Raw genomic sequence first — 12,549 nt, forward strand, 5'->3', positions numbered from 1 at the left:
AGTCACACTTGGCTTTCTATGCTGGTGTAGTGGATCTGAACTCAGTTCCTTGTGTGTGTAGTGAGCACTGGTACCCACTGACCCTTCTCTGTGGAAACACTTTCTAGTTGCTGTCTCTTGAACTGTAAGTCTCGGTGTAGAATAACTGCTCATCTGAAAGTGATTTGTACAGCTTAGAACATAGGTGTCCCTTTGTGTAGGGTCCTTTCTTCTTGAGATTGTAAACACTTTTTATTTGGTACACAGTAACTTTGGCAATGCCTGCAGCTGTTTTTATGGAAACAAAGAATGTTTTTGTTTGTATTCTCTCTAGGTGAGGAGGGGAATGTGATTTTAATTTTTCCATCTCTCCTAGACTGGCCGGTCATCAGACTGATTAATCTGTTACCATAGACCTGCACTACTTTGGGGCACTTATGTTGGGAAGGTTCCACCTGTGACCTTTTTAGACCCTTTCTACACCCCCCCCCTTTTTTTCTTCTGGAACAAACTGTAGTGCTGCTCAGACACCAGAGTTTTGTACAGGAGTCGACTCGGAGATTAATAGAACAGAATACTTCCGAAAAATCATAAGACAGGCATGGTGCCGCTTTCCTGTATTACCACTCAGTACTCAGGAGTTTGAGGGTTTGTGAGTTTGAGAGAGCCTAGGCTACAAAGCTAGAGTTTAACAAAACTCTGCAAACCAAAGAGCAAAGTAAATGCAGCAAGTGATAGATTCCACCTCACTGGGAAGAGCTGTGAAGGAGCTGTGGTTTCTCATTTGTGTACAGATAGGGGCTGGGGGGGGGGAGGTAAATATTGACTTTGTTTTTTGTTTTTTTTTAATCACCAAAGTATATAACAACTTTTTTATTATTCTTTCAAATTAACTTTAAAAATGCTTTTGATAATGAAATAGTTGAAATGAAATCCTTTTATTCATTTATTTGTGAATTATGGCTGTGGAGTAAGTTGGCTTCTCGTGATTACACAGTGGTGTTTAGATTAGAAAACAAATCATTTTTGATTTCTGGCTCTGTCTCTGGACAGGCAGGTGAGATTTGTGTCAGGTTTTGTGTGACAGCCTGTTTACTGTGGCACAGAGTTGAGGATCTTTATTCTGCTTTAGTTTCTGCTAGTCTAAGAACTAAGAACTGTTCTGGAAGCAGGTACTCTCACATCCCCCGCCCACCTCCAGTCTATCATCACATAGCTGTTTTCCTATTTGTGTGCTCCACACCCCCTGTAAAGTCCACACCATCACATCCTGGTCGGTCTCTCTTTGTTACCCCTGCTCAGAGGCAGACTTTTGTATGCCCACTTTCCCAGCAGATCCCTATGCATTGAGGTCTATTGCATGGTGTGATTTTTGTGGCATTCCTTGGGCCTTTAATCAACAGGATACCCTTTTGCCACAAAACCCTTTCAGTTTCTGTTGTGTGCCTTTTTTCTTGTGTCTCTGCACCATTACAAACACACACCAGCGGGTTTACCTCCAAATACGGCCTACTGTCTTTATTCCAACTTGAGATACATCAAAAGGCCTTAATCAGTCAAGCATCCACTCCAGGTTAGGGGAAAGGAAGCCATGTGTTTGAACTGTGGAAGTAGGTGAGATAAAGACCTGTTGCATCAAATACCTACCACCTTTGAAGCCACCTGGTGAAGAATCAGTCTGCCTCCACCTTACGCTTAAAAGAGATCCTATAGTAGAGACAAACTAGGTTTATTCCTGTTTATGATTAAACCTGTGTTTCTCAAGCATAGGGCTAACCTGTAACCTTAACTTTAAAAACGGTTCTTTCTGTGCTGCAGTCATGTCTTTGTTTCAGGAAGTTGTTTATAACCATCTTGCGACCCTACCTGTGTTTCAGACAGTTTTCTGACCACCCATGAGCACCTTGTTCTGCCCATCCTGCAACCATGTCTCTGTTTCAGGAGGTCTACTGCTATAACCCCACCCATTTGGCCTGTCAAATCCCCCATTTGGAAGCCCTCTACCCTGGAGCTATAAAAGCCTGTTTTTTCCACATCCAGTGATGACCTCTCAATCCCATTGTATAGTGAGGCAGCCTGTGACATGAATAAAGGCTTTCTTTAATTAATCACCTGCTTTAATTAATTTGTCCATGTTGATATGGGTCAGTGATCTCCCATCTTTGGGATTAACACTAGAAGTCACTTAATGGTTTCGTGTAAAGTCACATCTTGGTCAAAGAAAGAAGAGCAAGCACGCTTGAATGAAAGAAACAGTCCAGTGTAAATATATATATATATATATACACACATTTTTATTAGATATTTTCTTCATTTGCATTTCAAATGTTATCCCCAAAGTCCCCTATAACCCTCCCCCCGCCCTGCTCCCCAACCCACCCACTCCTGCTTCCTGACCCTGGCATTCCCCTATATTGGGGCATATGATCTTCACAAGACCAAGGGCCTCTCCTCCCATTGATGGCTGACTAGGCCATCCTCTGCTACACATGCAGCTAGAGACACAGTTAGTAATCTTAACTCTATCACCCTTCTTCAGTCAGAGTGAAAGGCCCTGGGCTCATCTCACACTTTAGGCAACTGAGGCTGGGAGGGATGTTAGTTTTCATGGGACTCTCGCCCTGCAGGACTCTGACTACAACTGGGCTAGTGTCTTCCTGCCCTGCCACCCCAGGTGTCTTCCCTGTCCTCTGTGTGTGCCTAATTTGCCTGTAATTAAACTCACTTGCCCACAGTTGTACACATTAAATCTCAATTAAAAACAAAACAAAACAAAACAAAAACCACATCTCACTTAAATTGATTATGCCTAGTCATTTACAAGTGAGACCAGAAGTCCCATGGAGCCACATAAACTATGCACACTTGGAACTTAAACAAAAGATGACATGTCTGGAAGTCCATGGATGGACTCTGACAGGGCTGCTTAATCATATGAATTAACTGGCACCCCCCCGGGAAAGAACTAGTCCTACAAGAGAATGGAGTTTATTGGAGGCCACTGCCACAACTAGAATCTAAGCCTGAGTCCAGTGCAATGTGATCTGTTTCATCTGTCTTCTGATCCACTCCATAGAGGTTGCTGAGGCCTATGAAAACATCAGGCAAGATCTTTACTTCGATTTACACGGGTCACTGAGTGACCATGGCTCATCAGCAAAGCCTGGGGTGCAAGTCCAGACAGCTCACTGCTGAGGTGCCTAGGGGTGTGTCATTAACCCTGGGCTGCAGGCATTGGGGAGCTCTCTGCAGATCCTGGGGTGAATAACTGAAAGGGAATGGTTTGCCATGCAGTGGTCAGGAAGGTTGCTTGCTGTCAATCATGTCTCAGGAGATGGCTGTGGAGTCTAAGATGGCGAAGTGGTTAAGGGTAATGGAGCCCCAGGGTAGCAATGAGAAGTCAGTACAACAAAGCAGCAAAGCGTACTTCCTTGATATTCCGTTAGCATCCGTCTGCAAATCCAGCTACAAACCAGTAAAAACAAGCACTAAGTTATGTTCCTGTTTTTAAAAAATAATAATAACAGAACTTAAACAGGAAATGTTTAAACAGGAGTGTTATGTAGTTAGGACTGACTTTTTCAGTAATTGTCAGTTAGAAGCACTGTGCTCATTTGCAGGGTCCAGATATCCCTGAATCCATTGCAGCTGTTTGTAGTTGGGTAGAAGTCCCTAAATACACTGCCTTTAAATCCACAAAGTCTTAAAGTTGAGAAATCAGAGTGTCTGAACCATCTTATTGGGTTGGCTTTCAGTTAAACTAGATTGCTGTTTTGCTTTAAAGAGCTGCTCTGCTGTACAGAGCTTGAGTGGAGATCTGCAAACTGGCAGTCATCAAGGGTGGACTGCAGGGACAGTCCTTGGGTTTGTAGAATCTGTACTGTGAGGGGCGGGCAGACCAGCAGTAAGGGAACAACAGATAAAGGTTGGCACACATAGGTTATGAAGTGCCATACACAGCTAGAGAGGGCTGAGTCCAAGGGGCTTGTGTTGCTGTGTAAGTAGTTGCTACCCATGAAAACTTGGTGTGTTCATTAAATAATGCACTGTGAGTATGCCTGCTGTATGTAATGTACCACGTGCCATGCTATGGACAGGTCAGGCAAAACTACCTGTCCTTGGTGAGTTTATATTCCATGTGAAGGGGCAAATGTGCAGACATAAAACAAGTGCTGGCTATAGGGGGAAAAAATGGAGGACTTCAAAGGGAATAGAAAGTTCTAGAATGACTGGTTAAAAACTCCAATGGATAAGAAGGGCTCACTGGGGGAATGAACCAGAAATTTTAATTTTTTTTTTTTAAATATGGTCTTTGAGACAGTCTTATTATATAGTCCTGGCCAGCCTAGAATTCTCTGTGTAGACCAGACTAACCTCAAACTCAATACAGTCTCTTTCCCCCTGTCACTCACATGAGTGGCTTAACTTATTAGGGCTTTGTTTGTCTAAGAGGGAAAGTTCAGGGAAAGCAAAGGTTTTGGCAGCTGTGAGATGTCACCAGGGCAGAGGCTCCTGCTTTCCCTTTCAGAGTCCCTAGCAGGCGGTGTTTGTGTTCTCTGTATCTCCAGGTAACTGTGTTTGCTATCAGGCAAGGAAGAAGGGACTGGGGAGGGCATCCTACTGTGTAGCCCAGGCTGGTCTTGAATGCCCAATCCTCCTTTCTCAGCCCCCTGCATGCTGGGCTGGCAGCCAAGGCCACCCCTAGCTGGCATTCCAGAACTGTGTTGGGGATCACTTCCTGCTCCAAAGATTCCAGGGAAAGCAAGGGCTGTCCTGGAGCAGACTTCTGTCATTAAAAAGGTGGGGTTGGCTATGAGGAAATAACCACTGTTTGCTATGACTTCCAAGTGTATTGGAGTGAAAACAAATGTGAGCTGCCTGTACCTTCTAGCTCGGATGAATTGACACAGGTGGTGTCACCCACCATGCTCCTACAGTTTACCCCTCTTCTGTTTGCCCAGCAATGGGGGGAAAAAAACCTGCTTATAAGATTTGAATCTTGGAGAGAACAAAATGCTTTGTGCGGAGGACAATGAATCCTGTTTATATTTGGATTCCAGTGTCCTGGCTAGCACTTCCTGCTGTCACCTGGGGGCCACCCATCAGGCTAGGTGTTCTCCATGGTGACCCTGCCCCCCCCCCCATGCAAGCCAGGGCTCCACAACTCCACACCACTTCTGCGGCTTATAAAGAGTCACGTGGTGTTACTCATCTTCCTTCCTGCAGCCAGAGTCACATCCTCTGGGATAATGGGTCCTTTGGTTAGATTTTCCCTTCCCTGAATATTTGGTTGATTGACTGAGCAGTGCAGGCTAATCTTCTACAGACACACACACACACTGAAAGTAACCCGGAGATCAATGACAAAAATGCTTTGAGATGTCTTCTTATTAGTTGGGGAAACTTTACTGCCCCCCCCCCCGACAGTTCTCTGTGAGATTCTAGTCTCTGTCCCTGAGACTGTCTCTTAAGATTAGTTTCTTCTCCTTAATGAATAGTCACACATTGGTAATTTCCAGAAGACTTTAGAGTAAAACCCGGACTCCCATTGTCCTCACTGCAGCTCCTCCCATGCTCCACGTTGTCCCTCGCTTTGTCCTCGGGCTTCCAGCGCCTCCTGTTAGTTTCCTACATGACCTATAAGAGTTTTTCTTTTCAATAGAACAGATATGTTCCCAGATTTCCTCATTGCTTTTCTAAAAAGGAAAGAGAGACGAGCCAGGTCTGCAGGTTTTAAACCTATTGATCAGTCCTGTAGATCTTTCCAGGATGATGTTAACAGGTCACAACAGGGATGCCTCTGCTTCCACTTCTGCTTTGTTCTTTTTTGTTTGTTTGTTTGTTTTTCGAGACAGGGTTTCTCTGTAGCCCTGGCTGTCCTGGAACTCACTCTGTAGACCAGGCTGGCCTCGAACTCTGCTTTGTTCTTAAGCTGGACAGTACTAACACTCTCCTTGAAGCCCAGACCTGGCTGTGCTCCTTTAGAAAATACTGATCATCTCTGCGCGGGGTAGTTTCATTTCAACTTGACACAAGCTAGAGTCATCTGAAAGGAGGGAGCCTCGGTTGAGAAAATGCCTCCAATAAGATCAGGCCATAGGCAAGTCTGTAGGGCCTTTCTTAAAATTAGTGATTGATGGGGAAGAGCCCAGTCCATTGTAGGTGGGGCCATCCCTGGACTGGTGGTCCTGGTGGTCCTGGGTTCTATACAAAAGCATGGTGAACAAGCCATGGTGAACAAGCAGTTCCCCTCCATGGCCTCTTCTTCATCAGCCCTTGCCTTCAGGTTCCTGTCCTGACTGAGTTCCTCTCCCCACTGCATTTGCTGAGACTGTTTTATAGAACTGTGAGTGAAATACACCCTTTTGCCCCAAGTTGCTTTTGAATTCATCACCGTAGTAATAACCATAACTGCGGCCATCTCTGTACAGTATTCCATCAGTCATCGCTGTTTGGGACCTATCCCTTCATCTCTGAGCATGGTCAGTGTTAATGTCTTTGAATTTTAGTGTTTTGGGTCATTTCACACAGCTTTGAGGTTCTGGCCATAAGGAGGAGGATGTTAAGAGCTGGACACTCTTAAGATACTGCTTATGTTCCTGTGGATGACTATGGCCTTGGCAAAGGCAGATTAGTACCGGTCTATCAGGAGCCTGAAAAGTATCTGTGCAGTTTGACAGTTGAATGCTACTCATCATGCCTGTTGTGGTAGCACATGCCAGTTGAGTGTGCCAAAAGGCTCATGAGTCTCACTTGTAGGGCTTTTACCTGGGGTAGTACTGGGAGCATTTATAAAGATGCTGCTGTGGACTGCTTGTGTCCCCTCCGATGTGTGTGTTTAAATCTGGTGTCTAATATGATGGAATCGGGAGGAGGCTGTTGGGAGGTAAGGAATGAGATTAGTGTCCCTAAGGATGAGGCCCCAGGGAGCTGCCTTGTCTCTTCGACCAAGTGGGGTCATAGAGAAGGGCTCCTTCCATCCATGACCCAGGAAATGCTCAGATACCTGGTTTACTAACATTTTGATCCTGGGCTTCTCAGCTTCCAGAATGAGCAGAAACAGACTGCCCCTGTTTCATAGGTCACCTGGTCTGTGGTGTTTCATTACAGCCACCATTACAGACTGAGACAAGATTTTATCATTCATCATGTGGTGCTTTTCCAGTAGCAAAACACCAACAAGAGAAACCAAGAAGATAATGCACCTAAGTATATTACATGTACGAAATATAAAATGTGCCTCTCATAACACACAGTATTTTCCGGCCAAGGTGCTTCAGGCAGCGTTGATCAGCCATGAGTGTTGTGATGAGAGCACTCTGTTCAGAACCTAGGATGCAGTGACGTCATGCCATACTTCATGGGTGAATGCTGCCACCCCAGGCTCCTTATATGTTGAGTTTGGAATTAATATTTGACCTGTTGTGAATTCAGAACCTGTTACTGTTTTTTGCCACCCCTACCCCCTGACAGTTAGTTATGGGACCCCATATGAGGGTCAGGGCAGTCTTAAGAAGCCGAGCTCCCTTCCTGTTCCCACGCCTCTGGATTAGGATATATGCTGCCCGGGTCAGCAGGACTGTAGGCCACTGCTTTATGATCTCAAAATTCGGGGCTTTTTACATTCAGGAAGTGGAAGTGGATCATGAAAGCCCTGCCCAGAAGTGTGCATGGTCCCTCAGGGCAGAGAGAAGATGACAAAAGGCGGATATAAGGCAGGAGAGTGGCTCTGAGTGTTTTAACAGCACACCAGCTGTCAGACCTCCATCAGACACTGGGGAACCACTCTTGACCTTGGTTTTCTTAGCTGTAAGACAGAAGCAATAAAATCACTTTCTTAGTTTTCAAGCTGAGTGAGTAATTTTTTTTGCCCTCAGGTTAAAGTTTCAAAACAATAAAATCACATTTCTGAAATTATGTATCCCATGTGAAGGAAAACAGTCTTCTTTTTCAGAAATGAAAGATGGCTTTGTTTATATCACCACACAGTAATCTCGGCTTCATGTACGCGAGCTTATCGATGTGCTGCTTAGCAGCACTTTGTCTGTGTCTGGAGAACTGCCCCGTCCTGTTAGTCATTCATGGACCCGGTGATCAGAGCCATTTGCTTATAGCATATTACAGCTTTCCAACCCCAGCGTCACATACTACTGGTGATTTCTAAGGGGACCTGCGGATGGAGGTAGAGGGAGTCTGTGTGAGAGTTTGCTCTTCAGGCTTTGTGCTGTCTGTTCATTCCTTACATTTTCTTTTTTTTAATGCTTCTTCTTTGGTCACTTAGAAAAGGCAGCCATGTTTTATGTTTAATCTGCTTAAGACATGTTTAACACAGTGAATACTGGCTTCCCGACATCTGAGGGCATGCTGATGCAGCCAAAGCTACTGAGGAGCGCACCTGACCCCTAGTGACTGGAGATGGAACCTTGGAGGGTCGTAGGAGTAAAAAGGGTCAAGACAGAGTTGGCTGAAAGATGCTTTGTGGCTTAGTCTCACCCTCACAGAAGTGAGGAAGGAGTCATGTTTTCTCTTGTGAATTGATAAAAGAATTATTTCCTGATCATGATTGTAGCTGTGGAATATCCAAGAGGAACAGCAGGGTTGCTGCTCTTCATTGGTCACTGAAGTCCATCTCAGATGGGCTACGCATGGTTTACAAATGATCCTACAAATGGTCCTTGGCTGTGGGGGCTTACCTGATTGTAAATGTCAGCTTCCAGCAGGGTGGGGAGGTAGGAAGTGGCTCATCCCATCTCACCTGTCCCCTCATCCTCTGTCCTTGCAGACGTCAGGGTTGAGCCTCAACCTCTTGGGATGTCTGGGTGTGCTAGTTACTGCATTAGAGCTGGCTCTGTCCTGGCCTAGACAGTGAGGGCAGCATGCATATCTCCTCAGACCACAGGGAATCTAGAATAGGCTAATCTGCAAATGCGTGCACCAGGTAAGCATCTCTCTTTGCTTATCTTCTCTCTAGATCAAGAAGAAGCAGCAGGATGTGGTTCGATTTCTGGAAGCCAACAAGATAGAGTTCGAGGAGGTGGACATCACCATGTCAGAAGAACAGAGGCAGTGGATGTACAAAAATATTCCCCCTGAGAAGAAGCCTGCGCAGGGCAACCCTCTGCCACCTCAGATATTTAATGGGGATCGATACTGTGGAGTAAGTGGCTGCACTGTTCCCACACTCTTTCCTTCTGTTGCCCATAACGCTGTGGGTATGTAAACCAGGGTACATTCGGATTTGTTCAGCACCTGTTCAGGGTCGTAGGCCTAGCAGAGAGTGGAACTCAGAGCAGCTGCAAGATCAGCAGCACAGACAGGGGGCTGTTAGAGAATTGTGTGGTATGTAATGGAGTTCCAGGGTGTCTGTCAGTCTTCCATCCTGTCCCTCTCTTTGCTTTGGAAGGGAAGTGGAGAGCATGTGCTTACTGTGTTCTGACTTTTCAAGCATGTCTCTTCATTAAAACGTTTGAGGGCCAGACTGGAGAGGTAATTATTCTTGAATCATTATTCCCCACTGATAGCTGATTAGAAAACAGAATTCATATTAAAAAAAAAAAAGATTATCAGCAAGGGATTGCTGTGAATATCTAAAATCTGTTTTGGTGCCTTCCTGCTGGGTGGTATATGAGAAAGCGAAGTCAGTTTGTCTAGTTATCCACCTCACTTATTTCTTAGGTTAAGAAACAAAATCTTCCTGCTGAGTCGGTTGGGATTTAACTTTTACCACAGCTTTAAATGCCACACACAAGTGTTTATTTTGGGAACTCAGTCCTTTTAAAGAGCAACAGTGCAGAGAACCATAGATGCTGTAAGTGGCTGGGTTGTCATTAGGGTGGAGAAGAGGTAATAGTATGTTTTGGTGGGTGTAGAGGCAGAGAAGAGAGTGAGAAATCAGGCAGGAAGAGGCCTCAGAGCCACACGTCAGCTCTAGTTTTCAGCTCTTTGAGCAAGGGTTGTGACCGTTCCCAAAGCTCTTCTTATATAAGTCACCACATGAAGATAAAGACTAGGAGTTGTTAGAACATCACGTGTCTGTACTTTATTAGAGAGGGGTATAGAAACAGAGGGTACATCCTATTCATGATGGCCAGTGCTGATGTTTAGCGTGTCAATGACCAGAGTGGGGGACTAGTAGAAATGCATATAAACTGCAGTTCAAAATAAAGCTACAGGTAGTGGGTTGGCCCAAAAGGAATTGCAGGTTAGGGTATAAATTATAAGTCATTGTGACTATAATTTAATAATATAATTACCTAACTATATATTCATTAGCAGTCCCTAAACAAATGTGTTCTTGTGTTCAGAGTTGTCTCTTCTCCTTACCTATCCATTCTGATCTCACATAAGAAGTCCCCTGAATTTGCTTTTTGTCTAACATTTCCATGTTATATAATACATGTAAAATAGACATGTGGTAATAAATCATTAGCAAACGAAAGGAAGAGAGAAATGGATGTTAAAGGTAGGTGTAACATAACCACATTTATTTAAATTACTCCAGTATCATGAGAAATTGCAGCAATGGAAAAAAAAACGCAGTGATTTTCACACCAGCCTAATAAAATAATACGTCAGAAAATGTAACACAAAAGCCAGTGGCTGTTTCTCCCCTGAGACATTGCTGGTATGAAATGGCCTTTGTTTTGTTTGTTTGTGGAGTCCTTTCTAGTGTAGAATTCTTGGTGGGGAAGAACTGTGACTGCTTCATTCATGTCTGGTCCAGGGACGGACACAGATGTCAAAGGCCGGTCCTGTGGTCCTGTGGGTGTTTGTCAGTTTCTGCTGTGCAGAATTGGAAGGCTTGGTGCATATATGTGCACTCTAGAATGAAGTATTTTCTGAAGTTTCTTGGTGGGTGATATGATGGAAGGTGCTAACTCTGTGAGGACACTCAGTGCAATTTCTTTGAAGTTTTTTTTCTGTAGCAACTCTTGTCCTCATCCACACTGATCTTTCCTCTGCCCCGCCCCATCCCCCCTCCCCTCCCCTCTACCCTTCCTCTTTCCTATTTTTCTCTCCCCTTCCCTTTTCTCCTCTCCTTCCCCCCACTTTTTCTCTTCTTTCTCCTTCTCTTCCTCTCTCCTGTATTGGTGCCGGGATTGAACTGTGGGCACTGAATCTCCTGGGTCAGTAACTGAGGAGCCCCAGGTCCCCAGATTGTTTGGCCGGCTTTTTTTCCCCAATGCTTAGGTCATGTGCAAACCTTTCTGTTCATGCATAAAAAGTCGCACGTGTGTCCTCAGATGAATGCAGCTTCTGAGCAGGTAGAATAACCAAGCAGCCTGTTAGCCTACTTCCTGTGGGTTCTGGGCAGCATCTGTAGGGCTTTTCTCAAGTGACATTCTAACTCATCACAGAATGAGCTCTCAGTCTCTTGTTTTGGGAGCATCCTCCTGCCCATAATGCTTTAGCTCTGGCCAAGTGAGGGAGTGGGAAGGCCTTTGTCATTCATTTTATGTCACATCTCTCTACCCAAGCTGTCCACATTTCACTGTCCACATTTGCAAAGCCTTTGCTTGTAGGAGACATGTCTGTTCATTATATCTCCAAACTCGTTAGAGGAGAGTGAGGCACCTTGGTAACTGGACTGACGTTTATATAGTCTTCCCATCTCTGCACACCAGGCTCTCCACAGTAGCCAGGGTATCCACTGACTGTGGCCTGCACAACATAGTTCACTTCTGATGTTGCTGTCATTGTACACTGAGGCATTGCTATTCTGCTCTGTAACATCTGCCGCCACCTCCCCATTCACTGCCTGTCAGGTTTAGGTTGTTGATGCTTCAAACAGTGTTGAAAATGAGCTTCTATTTCTGTTTGTTTGTTTGTTTGTTTGTGCTTCTGGTTTGGTTTTTCAAGACAGGGTTTCTCTCTGTAGCCCTAGCTATTCTGTAACTTGCTTTGTAGAGCAGGCCAGCAGAGATCCTTCTGCTTCTGCCTCCTGGGTGCTAGGATTAAAGGCGTGCCCCAGTGTGCTTGGCTCTCTTTCTAGTTTCAATTTCCCTGTGTTATTGACCTTTTGAGAGAAAGATGCTAGAGACATAGTTGTTTCTGTTTCAGTAGAGCAATCAGCAAAGGTTTTAGAACAGGGGTTTGAATCGGGTGAATAAAAGACTGCAGTGTTGTAAAATAAGGTTAATTTTATTCTTCTCTTTACCTTTTTCTGACCTCTCAGCCTTTCTGTCCCTCTGCTCCACAGAGTGTGTGGGACTTCTTCAGGCAGACTGTGGAGGAGTTGACTTTCATTGATTAAACTGTGCCGGATCGATGGCTGCTTCTCAGCAGCAAAAGCCCCAGGTTGAGGTGGCAGCAGCTGCTGCCTGGTGTCCTGTCCTCCATTTGCTGGGACAGGAGTGTTAAAGATGATGTCTACTCCTTTCTAGGTCAAATAATGATGACCTTTAAAGAACATCTGCAGGGCAACTAACAGTAGGTTCCATCTCTCTCTACCTTCTTTTGTGTACCTTGCTTCTCAGTGCTGGTTAGCGAAGGTCTCATTTGTTATGTTGCAAGTGACAGGATTCGAACAGTCTGTACAGTGTGCTGTACAGGATTCCCTAGAAACATCTT

At 44.9% G+C, this 12,549-nt stretch overlaps 1 protein-coding gene across 1 annotated transcript in view; it reads left to right on the top strand.

The window, feature by feature from the left end:
* The window catches only part of Sh3bgrl2 (SH3 domain binding glutamate rich protein like 2), a 48,630-nt gene that overhangs the window by 18,983 nt on the left and 17,098 nt on the right, over positions 1-12,549 (top strand). The window contains exon 2 of the mRNA XM_021207377.2: positions 8,951-9,136. Within this exon, the coding sequence (XP_021063036.1) occupies positions 8,951-9,136 (186 nt within the window). The remainder of the gene's footprint in view (positions 1-8,950; positions 9,137-12,549) is intronic.

This window comes from Mus pahari, chromosome 10 (assembly GCF_900095145.1).
Source record: "Mus pahari chromosome 10, PAHARI_EIJ_v1.1, whole genome shotgun sequence".
Classification (NCBI taxonomy): Eukaryota; Metazoa; Chordata; class Mammalia; order Rodentia; family Muridae; genus Mus; species Mus pahari.